The 23,578-nt window shown below is 43.2% G+C and overlaps 1 protein-coding gene across 2 annotated transcripts in view; it reads left to right on the top strand.

Annotated features, from left to right (window-relative positions):
- Positions 1-23,578, top strand: part of LOC103354463 (zinc finger and BTB domain-containing protein 46) — a 64,598-nt gene that overhangs the window by 5,255 nt on the left and 35,765 nt on the right. Inside the window, exons 2-3 of one of the 2 annotated variants that reach the window (XM_008277844.1) lie at positions 16,422-16,642; positions 16,791-17,730. In XM_008277844.1, coding sequence (XP_008276066.1) covers positions 16,457-16,642; positions 16,791-17,730 — 1,126 coding nt within the window. In that variant the 5' untranslated portion in view covers positions 16,422-16,456. Of the gene's footprint in view, positions 1-16,418; positions 16,643-16,790; positions 17,731-23,578 lie in introns of both variants that reach the window. The other variant, XM_008277843.1, reaches the window with a different exon arrangement.

Genomic DNA, 23,578 nt, shown 5'->3' with positions numbered 1-23,578 from the left:
TTAATGCAGTATAAATACCTGGCATGGCAGGACTGGTAAACCAGTGGGAAAGAGCTGTCTACACAAGCGCACACTCACTTGAAATACTCCATCGACAAGATAGTTGGCGTCCTCAGCTCTCCACTTTGCAGAAAGGTCACCATCTTTTTAGTCAAATTTATATAAGCTATTAAGAACTTGAAGGTTTTTGGCTTGGAAAAACCTCTTTTGTTGGAGTCTGGGTTTTGCAGACTGCTGAAAGCCTCATATAAGTACGTGGTTGTTAGTTGTTATTTTCCCAGTGAAAGAGTTTGTCTTTTATACACACAGTGTGAGCATTTGATGAGAAATTGAGCGGCTTTGAGCAAATACATCTTTAGAAACAGTCAACTAGCCTCGGGCTCTGGCTGGTGAGAGATTTCCATATCAAAGCTCAGGTGAGAGAACGAGACAGGGGAGGCAGAGAGAGGAAGGAAAAGAGGGAACGTGAAGGAGAGCGAGTGGGGAGGGGGAGAGTGTTGAGGGGGGTGATGAAACAGACATCCACTCCAAAAGAGCTCTAGCCCTTGTTATTCTGTCGCTTTTTTGTGCAGCACAGTTTAGTCTGTGTGTGTCAGTGCTGTCTGTCTCAATCTAAACTCCTACATAAAAAAAACACACAGAGGGAAGGTTGGAAAGACTCAAATACAAACCAGCACCTTTCTCTACTCGAATACCACACAAATACTGCCTTTACAACCTTATGTTGACTGGCGCTGACCGCAGAAACACTGTGTGGAACAGAGAACGGTTCTCTCCCACTAATACTGCATAACATCTGACCTGTAAGCTTCTGCCAATATTTGGATCCCTGTTTAATATTATTACCGAAGCATAAAACCATCATTTTCCCTGGAACTATTTCTCTTCTTTAGCTATAAGTATCAGACTTGACCCCATGGAATTCATGGCGACACTCTAATTAATGGATAGAGTTTTCGTTTGACGCTTTCAAAGATGTGTGTGAGGCTCTATGTGTGTGTGTGTGTGCGTTTCTGACGAACATTATTCTGCTTTGTAGAGTTTTGTAATCCAGCCATGGACTCAGGCTAGAGTGCTAAAGTGCTGCTAACAAGGCCTGTTTAACATTCTCTCCCCTGCTCAACATACAATTATTCCACTTCGCTGCCATTAACATGTACAGTAGAACTGGGCTTTTAATTGGCCTGATATGACTAATGCCAGATCAACTTGGATTTGCTAATTAGTTTTTGCTTTAAAAGTGCCATCAGGACATGAAATATTCATTGATGTGAGGTGGAGCGAGGACTGTGGGTGGTATTAGTGGGATATTAGTGGTATAGGCAGGCTGCTCGAATGTGCTGGGAGAAGAGATTGAACCTACATTGGCCTGTTGTGGTCGGTTATTCATACTTTGGGTGAGGTGTTAGTTTTTCGTCATAATTTTAGACACCCACACGCACACAAAGGGACACACACATTCATCCCGCTCACGCACACACCACCTCCTTTCTCGGCATCACAAGGCCACCTCTTCCTCTTCTTGTTCTTCTTCTTCTTCTTCTTCTTCATCACCTCCAGCCCCCACCTCTTTTCTCTCTTTCTCTCACCTCGCCTCCCCATCCCCGTGCCCTTCTCTCCCCCATTCCCATTATTTCATCTATTTTTTTTCCCCCTCGCCTTCTGATCTCACACCCCTTTTTTCTCTCCTCACCTTTTTTTTTTTTTTTTACGTTCCTTCACTTCACCCTAAGCCTCCCCCATCCTCCCAGTGCCCTCTGCTCTGTCCCAGCTGCATCTCACTTACTTTCTTTTTTGTCCTCCTCCTCTTCATCCTCTCCCTCCGCTTCCTCCTCCACCTTCTCCTTTTCTTTTTTCCCTCCCACTTCTTAATCTTCCACCTCTCCTCCTCCTCCTCCTCCTCCTCCTCCACCACCACCCCCTCCTCTGCTGTAAGTGGGCCAGGTGCCTCATGTGGCCTCCCCTACTCCATTTCTCATTTTTACCCTTCCTCTACTCCTTTTCTCATTTTTACCCTCTCCCTGTTCCCTTTCTCATTTTTATCCTCCCCCCTCCTCCCACCTGACCCGAGCTCATATTTATACATCCCGTTAATGCAACAGCTACCAACAGTTTCATCCTAAAAAAAACAAAAAAAACAAAACACAAAAGGAGTTCGAATAAGTTTTCCGTCAGGTTAGATGGGGTTATTTTGATTGCGAAAGGTTTTATGAAGGCTTTTTTCATCGCTAAAAATGGATCCTTTGTGTGTTATTATGTGAACTTTATAAATCGGCGAGGAAAGTGGAGCTCTGTCATAGTTGCTGGACATTTTATGAGCTCTTCTGTGTCGGCACAGTTCCCTTTATGAACAGGAGAGGTGAAGCTGATCAAAATGTGAACAGAAGTGAGTAGGATCACATCCCTTTTTCGGGTGGCGAACGGGGCAAATCTTCCCCCCCGGCGGCCCTCTCGCTACCCTTTCCAGCGTTGCATTCGCACACGCACGCCGAAACGTACGTGGAAGTGTCATTGTTGCTGTCTTTTTGTTCTCTTCTTGCTCCATAAATGCACACGGTGAGCTGGCAATGCGCTTTTCACCTCATCTCGTCCTCTCTATTTTTTTTTTTTTTTTTTTCCCCCCACTACTCTTCCTCTTTTCACTCATTGTCATTCTGTCTGCCTTTGTCTCTGGCTGGCTCTTTCCCGTGCCCTCTTCTTTTTACTCTCTCTTTCTCACCCCCTCCCTCCCCATCCTGTCTTCTGTCTCACCCCCCCTCCCCTCACCCCCTCCTGGTTGTTTTGGTGTGCGCGCTGGTGTGTCACGGAAGGGGGTGGTAGTTGATTGGTGGTTGGTGGTTTGGACGGACACCTGATACTGGCACTGCCTCACAATGTGGGAATGTGTGACTTCTTCAAAATTAGGTTTCCGAGGTAGGTGTTGTCCTTAGCGATGGTGAGCGCCACCATCATCAGAGTTTACACAGTGGTCCTTTTGTCTCTCCCTCTCTCTCTCCCTCTCTCATTGTGTCTCTTATGTCTGGCTACGCCACTTCTGTGCACGAATTTGCAGTTCTTTCCATTGCTTTCGGGGGGGGTGGGGATGGGAGGATGGCGGAGGGAGAAAAAAAAAAAAAGCAGCAAAGCCTCCAAAAAGCCTGCAAGCCATGGCAGCCGTTCATGTTAGTCAACAGGTGACAGTCAAACGTCAAAGCGCATTCAAGTAAACACTCCTTGACTGAAAAGACAGACAGATACGGAGAAGGAGGCGGGAGGAAGAGGGGGTTGACAGAGGAGGGAGTCTCAGGACAGAAGTGAGGATCCAGGTGAGGCGTTTTGTCTCATCGCTCTTCGTCAATCACGGAGGACACGATGGCCTCGAGCCACACCGGTGTCCATGCAAATGTCCCTTTAAAAAAAAAAAAAAAAAAGTCAGACTCGGTTTAAGCAATTACATTTCAGCAAAAGAAACTTCTGCTTGACCTTAAATCCGCTTTCAATCTCTTCTATTGCGTGTGGACATAGAAGATATAGCATGAAATTACAGCCAATGACAGCACGGAAACAAAGAAAACAAAGAGCTTCAATGATTTCTGCATCTTCACCGACAACTATTAGAATCTAGTCCGGCAGAAGGGCTGTAGCCAATTTGTTGAAACTGTTGAAAAGATCACTGAAGGGGTAGACCCTCGGTATCGACATCCGTATTGACGAACACCTGTAGTGATATACTATGCTGTATATCGAGCTTCTAAGTCTCGTGGTTAAAATTGAGTGTCCTCCATGTCTAGTTCTCCAGAAGTTCACTAAGCAAGGCTACGGCAGATGAGAAAACCCACTGAGGCTGTGCAAACATCGATCTGGAGCTCCACTACTTCTGTATTCGGTTCTTCTTTTCGCAGCTTCAACGCCACTTTTCCTCCATCGCTATTGCTTTTTTTTTTTTTCCTTATTTACTCCCCCATCCCTCTTGCTCTCCTTCTTCTCCTCTTGCATCTTCTGCCTCCCTCCCTCTTTCTTACCCTTCACTGCCTCTTTTCTGACTCCAAAACGCGAGTCTCTCTATATTTAGATGCTCTTCTCCTCTCCCCTTGATTTCTCTCCCTTTATCTCACCTCTTTTTTTTTTTTTTCTCCTACCGTTGAAGGACAGATTCGCAAAAGCGCTCCAAGATTCATCAGTGTTGTATAGTAGCTGCTTTTTGATCAGCTTGATGAGTGACAACACAGCCTCGGGCTATTATATACAAATGTGTTTTTATAAACGCTTCCCTATCTATATGTAAATCACGGTGCTGCTCAGTTGTTTGTTGCGCGGTAGGTTGCGGTAACGTTAGTTAGTTATAAGTGGATGTTATACGTCGAGGGCTAAGTTAATGCGGTAAAATAATGTTTTCCTTGTTTTGCATGTGCGCTCGTGAGTGTTTGTGAATTAGATTAGCCCGGAGTAAAGTCTCTCTTAATATTTGCTCAGGGGGGATGCAGGGTGTGCCTGTTGAACTTGTGAGTACACACTTAAGCTGCGGCTTTTTTTGCTCCCCCACTTTGCATGAGCTCATTGTAAGCCGCGGCCCAGTGTGGATTTGAGAAAGATGCCTCTGTTTGCTGTCTGACAGAGCGACAGTCACACCAAGTTACCCTTGCACACACAGACACACTCTCTGGACACCCGCCTCGGCACCAGATAGCGACTGGCCACCAGCAGTGAGTCACCATCATTCACTTGCACATTCGAAAACCACACATTTTTAACAAACAACAATTAGCCTTCAGTCGTCAGACATTTCAGACATCTATTTCCCTGCTTTGGTTGTACTATATGTTGTTTTTTTTTTTTTTTTGACATGTAGTACCTTTTAGTTTCATTTCCTCCATAGACTTGTTCTGTGTTTGTGGTTGTGTGCGCGTATGTGTGTCGGTGTCTGAGACCTTTGGAGCTGGTGGCTGCAGTGACTGTTTTAACAGCTCAGGAACAGGCTGCTTGTGTTCTTTGTGATACAGTCATGTACAGTCGTGTCTAGCTGAGTCGTGACAGGTTGCTTTTTTGCTGTGACAGGTTTTGTGTTAAGACCTATGAGAGGGTCTGGACAACACCACACATACACACACAACACACACACACACACACACACACAATGAGTGGCTCGCTGGCAGAAAGAGAGAGAAATCAGGGTAGGTGTTAAATGTAAGTTCTGAGCCAGTCCATAGCCTTATATTGTCATCATCACTTTAGCCACAAAGCCATTTGGTGTGTTTCAAAACAGAATTGAGATTTGCCAAATGACTAAAAAAAACAAAAGAGAGGGAGAGAAACTGGAGGAGAAAAAGGGAGAGGGATGTAAAAGCAAGCTCGGGGGAGAAGAGGAGCATAAAAGAAAATTATGTTTTGTGTTTTTTTTTTTTTTTTTTTACAACCTGTGTCTTATTTTTGTAGTTGTTCTAATAGATTTTGTAGTCGTACTCATTAAAGGCTGAAGTCTGATGATCACAAGGGTTACAGATAAATCCCCATGTTTTCAAGGCAGCTTCACTCAAACTGGGTTTTCTGATCTGTCATTGCATAGAAATGTGTACAACTTTGGCACACTATATTTCCAAATGCGTACGGACTACTTTATCTTTCTCACGTTTCAGCTCCGGGGCTGTCTTTGAGGTTGTAGAGTCAACCAGCTGGCAGGGAACATTCCCACAACACTGGATAACATTGCCTACATTTTCTAATCATGTCTTTAAAAAAAATGTTTTAATCAAATGTTCCATGAACATATTAAAAATATTTTCTTTTCCAGTAATGTTCCTATAAAGTAAATGTAATGTTTTAATGCCATCATTGCAAGGCTGTTGTCAGGAACACAGATTATGCAAAAGAAGACGGTTCTCTAATCGACATTTTAAAAAATGTTTTCCCGATATTATCAAGGCCTCAGATACAGTTTTTTTTTAATGAAATGTTCCTGTAATGTGATATAATATTGGAAGCATTTTGACTGCAATGTTTTGATGATGTTGTGGAGATGTTGTTGCAGAAACGCATTATAGAACGTTCATCTATCAGACATTCTCACAATGTTCCATGATAACAAAGAAAGAATGTTCTCAAGCCAACATTCAAAAAAGGTTTTCCGGATGTTGTTGAGGCATCAGATGATGGAATATTTTTATTTTTATTTTTTTTAATTTACAGAACTTTTTTTTTTCCTCTAACATTCCTGTAATGTGATATTAAAGGTGGAGCAATGTTCCTTTTTGTTGAGAGAATATTGGAATCTATGAAATGTTCCCACAATGTTACATTATAACAAAGACAGAACGTTCTCAGTGCAACAGTCAGTTATGAGACCGTTTGGGAATGACGGTGTAAAAATATTATCACGAAACTTTGTTAGAAATATTTTAGTTATCCTAACTTTAAGAAGAATATTCTAGGAACTTCCTACTGGAAACATTAGTAGAACTTTGTCAGAACGTTTTTGGGAACAAAGAAATTCTAGTTGGCAAAGCCCTTCATTTCCATCAGAAAACTTCCTGCTGTAGCACACAATATTGCTTTATTATTATTTTTTCCATGTTTGATGGAGGATAACTTGACCGCACGCACAGAGCCCTGAACTCAATGTCATAAAACACCTTTCGGGATGAACTTAAACGCTGACAGCGAGTCAGGCCATCGTCCAACATCAGTGCCCGACCTCACTAATGCTCTTGTGGCTGAATGGGAGCAAATCCCTGCAGGCTGCTTCCAAAAATCATGTGGAAAGCCTTTTCAGAGAAGAGGAGGCTGTTAGCTGCATATTAATGCCCATAATTTCGGAATGAGATGTTCGATAATACCTTATAGGTGTTATGGTTTGGCATCCACACATTTTTTTTTTTGCGGCTATGTAGTACAGTTGGTCAAAGCTTAACTGGAAAATCTGTTGGGTGATAATTTCAGCATTTGTCTTTAAATTTCCACACAAATAAGGTTTCTTGATGGCCTCTGTGAGTATCTGACCACTTCTGTTCTTGCAGTGTTAGGCATTAGATATCATAATCAGTAGGATTGATGGCTAAAAATGGGGGAAAAAAACAAAAACAAAAAAATCCAGGTTGTTAAAAGAAAAAAAAAAATCATAAGAAACTTTCAGCAAGTTTGTACACTACCCTCCCTGGTTAGGAAAGCAAAAGCAACAAAATTATGATGCATCTGTGATCCATCTGTGACCATAAAAAAAACAAAAAAAAAAAAAACCCTTACACAATATGCAGAGTTCCCAGAAGTCAGGAACTAATCCTGCTATTAGACAGTGCCACACCTAAAAACTCCACCTTACACGCGTTTACTCATATTATCAGCAGATGAGTGTCCAAACTGTTTCAGTGAGGAAATTGGGGGGTTTTTGCAGCAGGAGGCCACACGAAGGTGATGTGGTCTTTGTCACATGAGACTTCAACTCCGTAACCACCGTCCTCCTACCTGTGAAACCAAACTTCCTGGAGGTAATTTCACTTCTGTGCAACACACAGTTTAACAACATTTCTCCATCTTAATATTATACTTAAACCTGAGTAATTATTAGAAAGTCAGTTTATACATTTTTTTTGTTGAGCTGGTCTAGTTTTGGCGTGATTAATGATATGGGGAAGTAAAGAAAAAGTACTCTTCTTGGGGCATAATAAAATGATCAGTCTACACATTCAGACTTGTATATACTTATATATATATATATATTCCTCTTGGCCTCTTTGAAAAGCATATGCATTACCTGTGCATACACTGATTGCACTGCTGCGGCGATAAAAAGCTCTCGACTGATGGTCTGTTTGAAACTTCACTATGAAGATGTATATAAATGGAATATTCCAGCGCTGGTCATTTGATATTTGAATGACACCTCCTAACTCACAGCCTAGTTCATCAGGGCTCCACCTCTGTCTGCATAGGTGGCTGGTCCTGGCCACTTTCTATGTTAATGGAAACATCAAACAAAAGACTCACTGTCTGGCTATCTGCTCTCATCCCCCCCTCCTTTACATCCTCCCTCTTCCCATTCTTTCCTCCCCTAGCTCTCCACTCCTTTATTTCCAGCTCTCGCTCCTCGTTTTCTCCCTGTCCTCTCACCTTCCCTCCCTCCCTACCGTAAAGCCCTCTTTCGTTGTTTTACAGTCATCCCCCCCCCTCCTCCCTCCCACTCTCCCCTCCTTTCATTTTGGGTTCTCCGACAGTGGTAATGAGATGTTTCATTATTTGCATTTCACAGCTTTTAATAGAGAGAGAATTTAGGCTAAGCCCCGGGTCGTCAGTCAGGGAGTTACCATGGGAGACATAGCAGGCTTAGGGGCCTAGAGAGAAAGATAGCCCAGAAACTACACATTCACACAACTCGCACACACGCGAGAGCGTAAAGGAGGAAGACACAGACGAGAAAGACAACACGGAGATGGTCAGATGGAGTTTCTCAGCCTTGTTTTGCAGATCCCGTCATGTCAAATAGTCTCACTGACGGTTTGTAGGTCATTGGAGGAACTTCAGGTCAACTTGGAACTCGGCCATTAGTGTTTAGGCTAAAGGACATCAACAGCAACGTGTTCCAGTCACACCTCTTTTTCCGGTCACTCTTGAGATCATCCCCGGCCCATCCTTACTATGGCTGGATTTCCAAAAGATCACTTTAGGCTTAACACCTGTGCGGCTGAAGGTGAGAGGACACGGTGGCAGAAGAGGCCTGGAGCTCCTGAAGCGAACACATTAGTCTCATAAGCTGGATAGGAGGCTTATGGAGGCAGATCTTTTGGCAGGTGCGCCGAACGTGAACATGTGCAGAAAGTACCGCGAGCGGCTCAGAAGCCTTCGGGTGAAAACGCGGAGGGTCCGGGTATTGTTTTCGGGTACGGTACGCGCAGGGTGGGACCAAGGAGAGAAGAGCAAGGGATGAAGGGAGTAGTGCTAAGTCTCCCTAAGCCTCCTGGATCCTCTTTGGTCCCTCTCCACATGACATGGCTATCCTTCTTTGAGTCAATCTCTTCCTCCACCTTGGCTCCTTGGACGCCAGCCAGGGAAACAGAGAGCGGACAGAGAGAAGGGAGAGTGAGGTAGAGGTGCAAAATGTGGCACGATTAGAGCTGGGTGGGGGTGGGGGGGGGGGGGGGAGAAGGTGGAGAAAATAAAGGTGGACAGATGGAGGGTGTGTGATAAAAGAAACAAGGGAAACTGACAACACAAAAACGTACAGGGAGGCATGAAGAAGTCAGAGATAAAATGATAGACAAACACGAACAATAGTTTGTTTTCAATGGAAAATAAAGGACAAAGAAGCTAAGAACAAACCATTTACAGCAAATTGTTTTGTTGTGTTATTTTTTTATTTTTTATAAATAATTGCAGCCTGCATGCCTGCCTGCCTGCCTGCGTCTGGGCTGTGTGTCATGTGCATGTGTTTGAGTGTGTGTGTGTTATTTTTGTCTGCCTTGTTGATGGACTGCCACCCTGGCTTGTCCCGGAAGGCTGCCAGCTCCGTCGGATTGGGGATTAACCCCGGGATAATGGCCTTGATGCCCAGTTGAGTGGAAGCAAAGCTGTTTAAAAAATATTGGCTGCTTGAGTCACTCTCCCCTCCGTTCCTGTCTCCCCCTCTTTCTATCTTCCGTCTCTATCATTCCGGCCTTGCTGTGTCTTCTGATTCTGCTGTATCTCTCTTTTCACTGTCTTTCACTGTTCTTTATCTCTCTCCTACTCCAGCTTTACTTTTACAAAAAAAAAACTTGTTTTCTTTCTTGGACTTTTCACCTTGCTCTGTTTCTGTGTCTCCACATCCCATGTTCATAAAGACCTTACTTCGTATTTGCAAAGTGCTGAACGTCGAACATCAGCAACATTTATCACACATTCAGGTTTATATTGGAGATAATGGTAATAAACCTTGAAATTTAATAGAACTTTTATTTTTTATTTAAGTAGAGAGTACTCCGGAAAGTAATGGCTGCCCTCTATCATACTGCCAAGTTTGAAGAACAGTGCGTGTATTGGCCAGCAGAATATCATTTTAATTGCATGTCTGCATGTTGTAAATTTTTCTTGTATTTTTTTTTCTTTTACTATATAGAAAAAAAAAGTCTCTTCCAAAAGAAAAAAAAAAAACTTCCTTTCTCTTAGATTTTATAGATATTTGCACGTCATGTCAGACATTCTCTTCATATAAAGTTCATCGTTTATTGCACTTTGTTTTGAAAGCTTTACATAATACATAATTCATTTAATGCAGATCCGCCACCCTGTTTGCCTTTTCCACAGAAACTGCCTCCCATGATAAGATAGTGTGTTGGTGCAAGTCACTACTAGAAAATATGCAAAAGCGAACATGTTGCTTTTTTAGCTTAACTGGGAAAAAAAAAATGTAGCTGTGGCATGAAGCTGGGATGGTTGACAACATAAATGCCAGCTCTTGGCTACTGAGTCCTGCCTTGATGATTCCCTCCCCCTTCCTCCTCACATTCATTCACTTCTTCAATCTCTGGCCAGTTTTTATTGAATCCTCCCTGCTGATTTTCAAAGACGATGCCAATCTAAAGGCAGGGATGTTAAAAGGAGGGAAGTCAGTGCTAATGCACGATGCTTTCATGTAAAAATTAGATAAATCGATCATGTATCGATACGTAACGATTAGTGATTTATTGCAGCGCCGTGTTTGGACAAGTTCAACTCATATGTAACCCGAACTCAACTTTTAACCTGCGTGGCTGAATATATGTCACTTTGCTGAACAGGTTTATTAGTGCAAATATCTTCATTTACTCTTTTTATTCATTCAGTAAATGTTTGCTCACCACCTGACTAGTGTAATGTTAATATTGACCCTCTTTGAGCTCTTTTTTGGTCACCACCAACATTTAAATGGAACATTGGGCTGTATAGCTGCTAAAAAAAACTCCGGCATAACCTCAGGAAAGGCGGCCATCTGCCTCGACCGGTTGGGTGAGAATGATTAGTTATTTAATAGATGGTTATGAAAGTTATTTTTTTGGCCTTTGTTGGATAGTGTTAGTGAGAGAGAGGCAGGAAAGTAGGGGAGAAGAATGGGGGGGAGGACATGTGGGAAAGGGTCATGAGCAGGATTCGAACTCATGACCTCCACATTGGAACTGTAGCCCTGCACGTGGGACGCCAGCTCAACCAGCGGCGCCCCGAAATTGAACTGTTTTAAAAAGGGGGAGGTTGGGGAGGAGGAGGAGGAGATTTGTCAATCTGCAGAGGCTGGTGCATCAGTGATGTGGTGTCTGAAGTAACGCATAAGCTCTATAACTTCTTTGCTGAAACCAACTATTGCAAAATTATATTCATATTCAAGATGCACCAGAAATGCAAACAAATATTTCCAAAAACTGGTTCAGTCTGCATTTCACATGGATTTTTTTTAGTGTTCAGTCTGTTAATGCTGTCGGTTTGTTTTTTCTCTGGGTTTATTGAGGGGCTTATTTATTTATTTGACCACTTAAAAGGGGGCTGTGTGAACTCCGTGTTCACTCAGTTTGACATGCCAAACTCATTTTATCAAATAATGAGCAGAATTATTCCATTTGCTGAGCAGAGTGCCACCATTCGAATGGAGAGTGATTAGCTGACAGTGGAAGTTTTGCCACTAAATAATAATTTGCATTGACCAGCTGGAAATCCCTTAATTCAGAATAAATATACCTGCAAGTGTATGAAACTGCTTAAATGGTGCGAACTTACACATGAAGCCAGTTTAACCTTGTACCTGCTGACAGGAATGTTAATGAAGAGGGAATCAACAAACGCCAGAGAGAAGATGCGCTTCGAGTGAGTTTTATTCGCTAAAATATGTGGTGTAATCATGTATTATCACCTTGTGTAAAGACGTTTGACATCTCGTAGCATCTTCATCCAGTGCGATGCGGGAATACCTCGTGCAATCGCAAAGTTAGCCCTCTGTGAGAGCTCCGTGTTAAACCCCCGCACAAACAAAAGTATCGCTCTGCCTTTGATCCAGAAGGACCTTGCGCTCCGTCTCCCCTCGGTCCTGTGCGGTCAAGGAGGCAGAGAAGTGGCTCGGAGGGACAGGCTGCATTAAGAGAAACACAAGAAGGAGGAAGCCCCATTCTCTCACTCCATCACACGTCTCATCTCTTTAGTTGTCTGGCCGGGGCCTAAAGTGACTTTGCTGTGATGTGACCAGGACAAACCGGGTGTGATGCCATGACGGCTCTGCTAAGCGTGTGAATGTGGGTGTTTTTAGTTCTTGCATGTGTTTGTGTATTTAGGGGCAGGGAGCGACTGTGTGTATGTGTGTGTGTGTGTGTGTGTGTTGAGGGGAAGGGGGCGCTTGATTTTGTGAGCGTGTAAAGAAAGGAGGGGTTAAGGAGGACAGTCACTTTTGATTTGGCCTCAGAAGGGTGACAGGGACTTGGAGCTCTGGTGGCATGCTTTACTGAAACAATCGTCTCTGACCACAAATAACCGCTCACAGACTGTCAGCCTGCCTCCTGATGACTTTTTCCTTGCTTTATTTTATTTTATTTTTTATTTTTTTTGCAGTGAAATTTCAGCGAGGGATGAAAAGCTTTTTTTTTCTGCCGTGTGACATCCTGAAAGCAGGCTTTAGTCTCTGTAGCCTTGGTGAGGCTGCTAATGCTTTGGATGAGACGCAAAAGTCTCTCTCTATACTTGATTGTTTGACAAGTTCATTTTACCTTACTTTGCCATCTTGTGTCAAGTGTATATTTGAAAAAAAAAAGAAAAGAAAAAAAAAAGTGTGCTATATTTCAAGGCTGTGCTCACAAGCTTAGAAGGAATGGGTTTTGAGTCCGGCTGATGGTCGAAGCTCGTGGGGGAGAAAAATGGAGTAGGAAAGAAAAGATGGGATGAACATTGGAGAGGTTTTTTTTTTGGTGTTTGTGTAGGGGTAGCTTGGGATTGGTTCCTCTGTAAAGGGGGTCTTTGACTGGAGGGAATTGGACATGCTGAAATTAAACAAGCCAATTAGGCAAGCAAAGAGTTTAGAGGTCACAGCGCACTCCATTAGAGCTCCTCTTCTCTACCTAACTACTAACTCAGTATGTCTCTGAGTCTGTTCAAGCAATAAATCTGATTAGACCTCTCCCTCTCTTTTCCTTTTCTCTCTCTCTCGGTCCCTGCTGTTGTTTTATCCTGCGCTCATCATTGTTTTTGTTAAATCTGAGGCACCGCTTAACGTCTTCGGGTGCAGTCGTAGCCGCGCGTTTTGCACAAACTCACGAGCTTTGCTGCATTTATTTATTTTTTTGATGCTCCTGGAGAAACCTTGTATCGGAGTGCGGCACCACACTCAGATGTTTGGACATGAATTACAACTGAAAGAGTTGCTCTAATTAAGTTTTAGCACACAAAAATAGATTTTCTCACTTACGTCTTGTGGAATGCACATTTAAAAAAAATAAAAAATAAAAAAATGTCCGAGATCAGCGATATCTACTGTGTATCGTACATTTTTGTTGCCAATTTATTACAGAAAAGGTGCATGAAATTTTGTTTAGAGCTGCTCAGGGTGATGATTAATTTCCTCTTTTGGTAATCTGCTGGTTTGCTCAATTATTCCTCTTGTCTATAAAATCTCAAAGAATAGTTAGAATTTCTACCGCAATTTTCAAAAGACCAAGAGGATGTATTAAAGCGTCCCATTTGTCCGACCAACATTCCAAAAACCACAGAAATTCAGTTTACTACCTGTCATGACAAAGGAAAGCATTGAATCCTCGTATTCGAGAAGCTGTAAGTTTGCCGCCGCTTAATTTTGTTTGAATAAATGCTGATTGCCTCATACAAAATTCCGTTCACCTAAATTGCGTTTGTGTGGAAGCACAAATTTCAGACATGAATAGATGAATATCTTAACTCATAACGCAGAGGTCAGTGTTTTTCTTTCCTTTTTTTTTGGTAATTTAGGTGAAGAGACCCTTTAAATCCACCGGTTCTCCTGGTGAATGCCTTCCTTTGGCTGTGATTAGCATGTTGTTTGTTTAATCGAGAGCTTGCCGGTGTTGAAACTGGGGCTATGAAAATGGTAGAAGAGGCAGAAAGGGAGAGACGGGTGGCCCCTAAATGCAACACTTGAGCGATGGCGGTCTTGCTCCAGCTCCTGATTCGGTATAGCTGGTTTTCTTTCACTGCCTCCTCCGAGCTGCTATCAGATACATGTCTCAAATGGAAGCTGCTGACCGATGTATACTGTACAGTGACCCTTTATTTTGCCATATGCATTGGCTGGAATTTAAAAAAGAAAGAGGAATAGGAATGGGAGGAATATGTCTTGGTGAATAAATGACTCCTTTTGTGTTTTATATGGCTCTGAGACGGAGCCTATCTTATAGACCAAGCTATACAATTGAATGTATCAGTGGCCCTGAGAGAAGAAGAGCAGAGAGAGGAGGAGCAGCACTGCTGTGTCTTTAAAGCTGCTCGGTTTGTCTCTAAAGGTTAAAGGTGAAGACTCTCAATACCTCCATCAAGCAATGTAGGAAAGAATATCTCAAGGTTAGACTGCCAATAGATTTTTTTTCTAAGAAATGTGTGAGGCAGAGGATAAAAACACTTGCGTCAAAACCTGCCTTTTGAGACTCTGAGGGACACGGTTATTCTGCATCCGAGTTTCTTCCTCCTCACAGTTCTTTCTATTACTTTAAGAAACACCAACCAGAGTGAAAGGTGTTGAGCTAGAAATGCATCGATCTATTTGTTTTTTTTTTTGAGCAAGGGAGGCTTCGGCGATTGTCGCCGTCACTCCATCCGCTTGTCCGCCGCCGTTCATAGGAGGTGTGTTTGTCCAAGTGGACGTGGGAGACACTGTGGATTTATCTGATCTTACAAGCCATCAGGTTGAGCAGAGCTTTGCTAAACATGACCTGAAGTGTGCCGGCCCCCGAGCAAACGCTGCTGTCACCTTGGTCAACCCGAGCTGTCATCTCTCAGAATGGCCCATGAGAGCTGACAGCTGTGGCGTTCCCAAAACAAATCACTGCTGCGTTTGGTAACACTCTGCGTCCTCGCGATTTAGCCCTCACCGAGACAAGAGCAGGAGCGGCGGCTGCTAATGCTCTGGCTAATGTACTGCCTGAATATGTGTGTGTGTGCGCGCGCGTGTGTGTGCGCTCGTCTTCTTCTACTCGCGCCGTGTGTGTATGCATGCTTGTGTTTGCTAGGGCTTATGTGGTTTCTCTTTGTTTTCCCGCCACCTCATTGCATGGTTCAACATAGCGATGTTCACTGCTCTCTCTCTCTTTGTCTCCTTCTGCACTCCCCTCTCCGTGGCCTTTCTTCCTGCATCCCCCTTCACTTCTGTGTGAGCTCACATTGCCTCTTGTATGTCATCTAACTTGTGCACAGCAGAAAAAAAAAAACACCAGCTATAATGTTTTATCTACACTCAAGCGAAAGTCCACTTACATCGGAGATCAATATTTGTGTGCCCGAAAGCCAGAAGTAGAGTAAACTTTATGGGCTGATAGATAGTAAACATTCAAATCGTGAGCTTCTCTGTGGCTTTTATTTTGTAAAAAAAATGTTAAATAAACTATAGCAGCGTTCCTCTAACGACGCCGTGAATCAACGAATACCGAGAGTTGGATCTTCATTCACTGACAGTTGAGCAGCTCTGCAAATTGTCATTAAGGGTCCTTTCTCTGTAGTTTTCAGCAAAACTTTGTGTTCACAACCCAGACTGAACTATGCAAGATCTGAAACGCTGAGGTGAAGGTTCAAGAGTGAATTTCCGTCTTAACTAGACAGCTGATTGAATATTCACAGTCGAAATGAGATGAAAAAAAAGTAAAAAAAAATAACAAGGAACTGAGGTTGTGTTTATTGATAAATTTAATGGTAAAGTGGTCTGTACTAAATGAGGTGTTTTTCTAGCTCAAAACTGTTTTGTAAAAGTGTTACACTTTTTAACTGACATTTTTAATGAGCTTACACACGCTCGCTCTCACACACACACTCCCACGCACACATAAATGAACCTGTCAGACACGGTTTAAACAGAGATTTTTGACTATTTGTTACTGGGCTGTTTTTAGACATCAAACTACAGCAGTTGAGATGTGGTTTCTATTGATGTCATTGTTTTTATGTCACAGTCATTACTGACATATCCTTACCCTGGCTTATCTTTAAAGGAGTGGTTCAGTTAAATTTACTTATTTTTTTCGGCACGTTACATGTAAATGAAATCAGTGATTTGCATAGAGCTACCAGCCGTATATATGGACTGAAAGGAGACGTTTCCTCTCTGGAAATATACCATACGACAGAGATTTCACTGCTTCTGTGCTCTACATTTCTGCTGCTGTACGTCTTTGTAAAACTACAGCAATCAAATGTGCAGATTGTACGTTTAATGGGGCAGCGTACTTTATTTTGATAAATGTTACATCCTAATTTGTGCTGCTGGTGTGTCATCTTTCATTTCCCAGCAGATGTTTGGAGGAGAGGCTTTTGTTCAGCTACACAGATGAACAACAGGAAGGAGGACATGGAGATCTCGTCTCACTACCGTCAGCTCCTCAGAGAGCTCAATGAGCAGAGGCAGCACGGCATCCTCTGCGACGCCTGTGTCATCGTGGACGGAAAGATCTTCAAGGCCCATAAGAACGTCCTCCTGGGCTCCTCACGCTACTTCAAGACGCTTTACTGCCAGGTAAAGGGTTTCGTATACAACGTTTTTTCTTGTGTGTCTTTTCAAAGAATGAAGCAGTTTCAGACGATGTGTGTAAGAAATAAAAGGTTGATTCCTGTTTAGCTCGAGATAAACAAGCAAGGTAACGCTCTGTCTCTTCACCTTGCAGGTTAAGAAAGGGGCAGAGCCTCATCACCAGACTACTGTCACTCACCTGGACATCGTCACGGCGACGGGTTTTAAAGCCATTCTGGACTTCATGTACTCAGCGCACCTTGCCCTCACCAGTAAGAATGTGATCGAGGTCATGTCAGCCGCCAGCTACCTGCAGATGACAGACATTGTCCAGGCCTGCCACAGCTTCATCAAGGCTGCACTGGACATCAGCATCCGCTCTGAGATGGCTGACGAACTGGCCGACTTTGAAATGGGAGCTGTTGCCGCTGCTGGCCTCGGCGGAGGTGGAGGAGGCGGAGGTGGTGGAGGAGGAGTGGGTATAGCGGGAGCAGGCGGTGTTGCAGGAGCTGGTTTAGGAGGTGGAGGAGGGGGGATAGTGGGCATGGCTTCTGAAGCCCTGGCCTCCATCATGTCTGGTCGCAGCACCTCCCCTTGGCTGGCGCGCCGCACCAGCCCAGCCAACTCCTCTGGGGACTCAGCCATCGCCAGCTGCCACGAGGGAGGCAGCACGTATGGAAAAGAGGACCAAGAACCCCCCAAGAGCCACGAGAGCCAGGAGGAGGCCTGCCACGACTCCCAGCCCGCCTGGCCACATGACTATAGGCCTGTCACTGTCAAAGAAGAACAGGTGTCCCCTGCTTCCTCCTCTCATCCCCGGGACACTCCCAGGGGCGCAGCCCAAAGCCAGGGGGAGCAAGGGGCTGGTGGTGCTGGTGGAGGAGGTGGAGAAGGGCCCTGGCAACCCCTGTCAGGGTCGGGGCGGAGGAAGAACAGGAAGAACAAGGACACAGTCAGACATATTACCCAGCAGGCTGAGAGGAACTGGGACCGGGAGCGGGACAGGGAGAGGGACAGGGACAGTAGGCCTGGATCCCCTCTGCCCTCCATGCTGGCTGTGGCTGGATGGAACTACAACGGGCAGGACATCCCAGGTAAGGACGACTAACCTCTGACACTGTTCAGTCTCCTATTTGTGGAAAGTGCTTTTGCAGCAATGGTAAAAACAAGGCAGGTGTGTTCAGGATTTAGTGGCTAGATTATCAGTTTAATGTCACCACAGCAGGTGGAATTAGCTTGGACAGGATCTCAAAATTGGTGGTATGGAGATAGGCCAAAAAAAAAAGAAAAAAAAGAAAAGCCTTTCCATCTTGGAAAAGTCTTTGCAGAGCTGATTTGATGACTTTGAGTTGCTACAGTTTCGTAATGCTGGCCTCTACTTAGCTATCCAGTCATGTAATTAGTGAATGACTGGTGAGATAATAAGATTAGGTTAGATAATTGGGTGAGAGTGTGATCTCAACACCTAACTGTAGCAAAATCTAATTTATCTTTTAAACTTCCTCTTCTAACCATTAGGTCAGTAGTGGCACTGAAGCATTGCTATGTTGACTTTTGTGGAGCTCATGTGCGGTACAGTGTGCCCGACACTTCACAATATAGTACAGTCGTGCTAAATAATTTGAATCCTGCATTGATATTTCAATGCATGTTAGCCATCCGCGCAGTTTACTAGTATAAAATGACCTCTTTTCCTCCTCCGGGGTTGAGATTAGCGAGCTTATACACTAACGTGTAAGGCCTAAGATGATTATCTCAAATCTTGGAGGTGTAAGGTGAAGCCTGGGTAAATGCAGATGGATAATACAATCCTCTCTTTACTGCAGTTTATGTAAGCCACACTCCCACATAAACAAACAAATGCATACACAAACACACTCATGAACACATATTTATTTTGAGAAAGCCTCTCTTGATCTCCCAGCCTTGCGGAATTGTTTAGCAAATTCCTTTACGCTAAAACTTAGACATGAAAAACTTACCTGTGTGTGTGTTTGTGTGTCTGTGCGTGTGTGTGTGTGTGTGTGTGCTGTGGGGCCCAAGGCGTCGATAGGTAGATCATTAAAAGTAAGAGAAGCTAATCCTGGGCGCATTAAGGGAGTTGGCTGTGAAATGGGCACACGCATCGCGCAGCGAAAGAAAACAGGATAATTGAATTGACCTGGGTCACTGCACGGATTACCAGCGTGTCCTCGCCATCCCAGGCTCCTCCCCCTCTCTCTGGGGTTTAGGGAAGGACCTTCTGGAAAGGGCGTGAGGAGGGAAACGGAAGAGAGAAAGAGAGGTAGAAGAGAGGGGTAATGAAAGAGAGATGGAAAAAAAAAACACAGAGAGACAAAATAGAAATGTGGATTGGAAAGAGCATATGTGTGGGCTTATGACGGTTCGTCTGCTTAACTGTTAAGTGTTCTAAGTCCCGGATCTTGTGACCTGCAGTCAGACCTTATTATGGTGGCCGAGTACATCTTGTCTAGAGCTTCAGAATCACACACACACACAGACGCATAATCACACACACCGTCAAAGTAAATGGCACTATTAAGACCACTGGCCAGTTCCATGGTTCTGTGCTGTGGTGGAAGGTAGAGTTTAAGTCTGGCTGTGGTTAATGTGAAAGGTGTTTTCTCGCCTAAAGGTTAGAGGAAGTCTAGTGTTGCTGCTGGTGTAGACTCGCATGGTGTTCGCCAAAAGACAACCATTTATCCTCGCTTGTGACCGGGTTTTGGGACTGGGCTCAAAATGGCGAAGAATTGGCGGATTGGGTCTCCTTTAAAGGGACGGCTTTGCCATTTAGCAGTGAAACCTCAGAGTGGTGGTGTATGTCAGGATACGTTTCACTATTGTGCGTTGAGTCAGGTTGCGGCGAGGGGGGGGAGTTGGTGTTTTTGTGCTTAGTGAAGGTTTGGGGGACTGTTGAAGAAGTTTTAGTGAGGACGTTATGTTTGTGGGAGCCTGTGTTGGTGATGTTTTGCCTGTGAGAGTGCTCTTTTGTTTCTATCATGCAAGTCAGGTCCAAAAATACACAGGAAGTCTGTGAGTTTACTAGAGTTAGCGTACTTAAGTCTGCTTAAGTCCAGGAATTTGTGACCTGCAGTCAAAGATCTGAATCAGATGAACAGGCAAATGGATGGGGCCTAAGAATTAGAAAGTGATGTAATACTATTAATGCTAGTGTATTAGAACGTGATTACATTATCTAAGTGTGTACTGGGAAAGAAATTCAGGGCTTGGATTTATCCGCTGAGATTGGCCCGGGGGAGGTGGAGGGGGGGGCGGGCAGGTCGAGTTGATGAAGGTTGATTACATATAAACACTCCCATGTTCAGGCACACAGAAAGAACCGGTAAAGAGATGAACAACTTTACAGATCTTTTATTTTTTTTGATGGTCCATCGGCTTAGCCTGTAGCAACTCACTGGGATTTGTTCCGATGGTCAGTATAAGGTCTGCAAATATCTGCTTAATAAGTATGATAATTTGGATTTTCAGTTGTTGCTTTACACATGGAAGAACATTTATATTGATGAAATATTTTAAGTACAAAATTAAAAATATAAGATAAGATAAGATAAGATAAGCCTTTATTAATCCCACAGTGGGGGAATTTGCAGTTCCAGCAGCAAAGGGGATATCAGTATAGAAATAAAATAAAAATATACAAGTACTAGTTTTATAAATAACAGTAATGCACATATCAATGGTATTGCATATGTTCTTTCATTAATAGAAATGCTGAGAGAAGTATTAATATTGCACAGATTATTATTTATATTATATTAATTTCACCATGAAAAGTAATTTAAAACATTCACAACATTTTGTTGCATTATTCCTCCAAATAAAAAAAATGAAAAGCTCTCATTGGTTTCTTTGAACGATGTGTCCACTGCAGGTCCACTACTGTACTCTTTAGGCAACAAACTCTGTAATTACCGTTCATTTCATCCTTTATTTGATTAGTTTTGCCGGTGTGTGTGCGGAACAAGTTCACTCAAGCGAACAAAAAGCTAATTATCTGTCAATTATACAAATCAGAGAGCATCTTCACATATTAGAAGCTGGAAACCTGTAATGTTTGCATATAAATGATTCATCTAGTATCAAAATAGTCGTTTAAGTTTGTGTTGATTGAGCAATTTTCACAGCAAACATTCTCCGCTGCCACAGCTGGAAAAGCAAAGGTGTAAATAATGGCAGTAATGATGGCTTCATCCAGCCACAATATCAGACACGTCTAAACAGAATGCAGCCATCATTAATGGTATTAATTACACTTGCGCTTTACTGGCTATATAATCTATCAAGATGTCTACCTGGAGAGCACTCCATAATTGATTAATCGACTAATTGTTTCAGCAGTATTCTTTTGTGTAGGTGGGTAGTTGTGGCATTAAGGTAAGGGACTGTTAATGTGTGGTGGGGCTGTTGTTGCATGAAGTCCAGTTGTTGGTTTCCATGAAGGGATATGGTGGGTATTAAGGAGAAAGGGCACCTTCAGTCTGAGATTAGCTTAATTGCTTCATTCTTTATTGATGAGAAGTGCCTGGACACTCTCTCTCTCTCTTTCTCTCTCTCTCTCTCTCCCATTCATCTGTAATCAGTGCTTTACTATTAGAAACGCACATATGACACACAACACTGGGGGCTGCCTGACCAAGGATTTCCACTGGATTACTCCGTAATATAAGGATAATATATGACTGTGTAAGGGCTCGGCGTATTAGCGCAGCAGCCGTTTCAAAGCATCCCATGAAAATGCCATGTGCCCGTGTTGACATAAACAGCTGCAGGAATTAGGATTTGTTTTCTTTAGATCCCCTTCCCTTGCAAACATCTGCTGTGTTCACTTGATGTCATTACTGAGGCCACTAAGCACTCAGCATCCTTTTCTCCCGCTTCGCTAATGCTTGATCTCCGCAGTTCTTAGACGCACCTTGTCTGCTGACACAAATCTTTGAAATCTCGCATGTGAAGCGGAGAGAAGAAATCGGCACCGCTTGCATTTCAGCGAACCGATCATGTGTATGTTTTTTTTTTTTTTCCTCAACGCTATATTGGAGGTGACAATTTTTGAGGAGCAGAGTTTTAAATAGTCTGTACTTCTCCTGCTTTGCTTATGTCCTGAACCTTTAAATAATTACCTAAAATTATTTTTAGTTTGGCCCCCAGCTGCTTCTTCCAGACCTGGATTAAAAAAGCGCCTGCGAATCAAAGACGGCAGCATTTTTGAATATTAAGAGTCAACAATGTTTAAACACTTGTGTATATTCCTCTTTGTGTCATTCATGTAGTGCTGAATTGAGGATTCAGTTAATCAGTTTGTTGGTTAATGATGATTATTTGTCAGGCAAAAAGTTCATTTGCTGGCTCCAGCCTCTTAAATGTGAGGATGCAATTTTCCTGTTCTTGTTTTGCTTTGTGTGTGAAGGGCCTATTCTTACTCTATTGATTTTTTTTTCTTCTGTTCTTAAGCTTACTTTGTGCAATTACCAGATTAATAAAAAAGTAGCATCCCAAATTCCATATCAAACGATACATCCCAAAAATAGACGTGCATGTGTTGATATATGTTTATATATTACTGTCTTACAAATATCTTCACACATCGGAGCAGTTTAAATAACAATACATGAGGAAAGGATTGCATCACAGTTGTGACTAAGTATTTCTAAAATACTTTCTTTGTCCACGAAGGCCTTACTTTCTGAAAATTTCAGTATTTTGTTTACATTTCCTGCTTTTGTTCATTTAATAAAAGTAGGTGTCACCTCTTCAAAAGGCGGATTTGTCGTTTTAGAGGCAGAACTCCTTTTTTTTTTTCTGTCTTTGGCACCTGCCCTCTCAGATTTAGAAGAAGCCAGAGCTGGTGAAAACATGAGTTAACGATTGATTTCTCTCCTACTGCCTTTATACTTGGGGCAAACACCAACTTGATCTTTATCCCACATAATAACAGCACTGGAAATACTTTTTGTGTTTTCTGTTGGTATTAAAGCGCGCACACACACACACACACATACATACACACACACACACATGGTGACCTTTAGTGGCAGCTTGGGGGATTTTGGCAATCCGGTACATGGCCGGTGTGATGTACACACACTCGCATACACACAGCTGAGAGCATCTGATTATGTAGACGTGAACAGTTCAATCACACGTGGGCTGTTCTTTCCATTTCCCTCTAGCTGTTGCACATTGATTACATCGAAATTCTTTTTTGAAATCCAACATCTTTATCTAACTCTCTTCCTCTCCGCTCTGTGGCCTCAGAGTTCCCCTCCTCAACCGCTAATACACGCACACAAAAACACACATGCCCACGGAGACATGCTTGGAAAAAAAAAAAAAGAAAAAGAAAAAAGAAAGAAATCATTTTTCTGTAGAACCGTGTCCTGTTTGTTCCTGTGAGCTCAAGAGCGTTGCAGTTAGCGCGCCGCATGCTTTCGCTTGTTCCAGCGAAGATCTCCGTCCTCTCGGAGACTCACCTGGGGCCTGCAGACAGGTGATCTCGAAACTGCCCTCTAGTTTGCACTTCCGCATAAACTTTCTCTCTCTTTTTTTTCTTCTCCCTTCTCCTTCCTCTCCCTGCGCTCCTCTCCCCAAGTCTCCGCAGTCTAAAGGTGAACACTTGAAATAATGAATCGGATCCCCCTTTCGGCCCCTTCCTCTCTGTATTCCAGTTAAGACTCTCCCCATAGTATTTGCACTTCATTAAACTTGAAATAGGTTTAATATTTAAAACACCGTGAACAGATTTCAACCCCCTCACCCCTCACACACCTCTCCACTTTTTCCCTCTCCCTTCTTCCTCGCTCTCGGTTTAATAATCTACTCTCATATTTCCTCCCTAATTCACTCCTCCTTCATTAAAAACCAAAATAGATTTAATATTTCAGACTGTGTGGACTTAATTTTTAACCCCTTTCTGCGCGGCTC

Source organism: Stegastes partitus, unplaced genomic scaffold (genome assembly GCF_000690725.1).
Source record: "Stegastes partitus isolate 25-593 unplaced genomic scaffold, Stegastes_partitus-1.0.2 Scaffold108, whole genome shotgun sequence".
Taxonomy (NCBI): domain Eukaryota; kingdom Metazoa; phylum Chordata; class Actinopteri; family Pomacentridae; genus Stegastes; species Stegastes partitus.
This window is presented reverse-complemented; position numbering and strand designations above follow the sequence as displayed.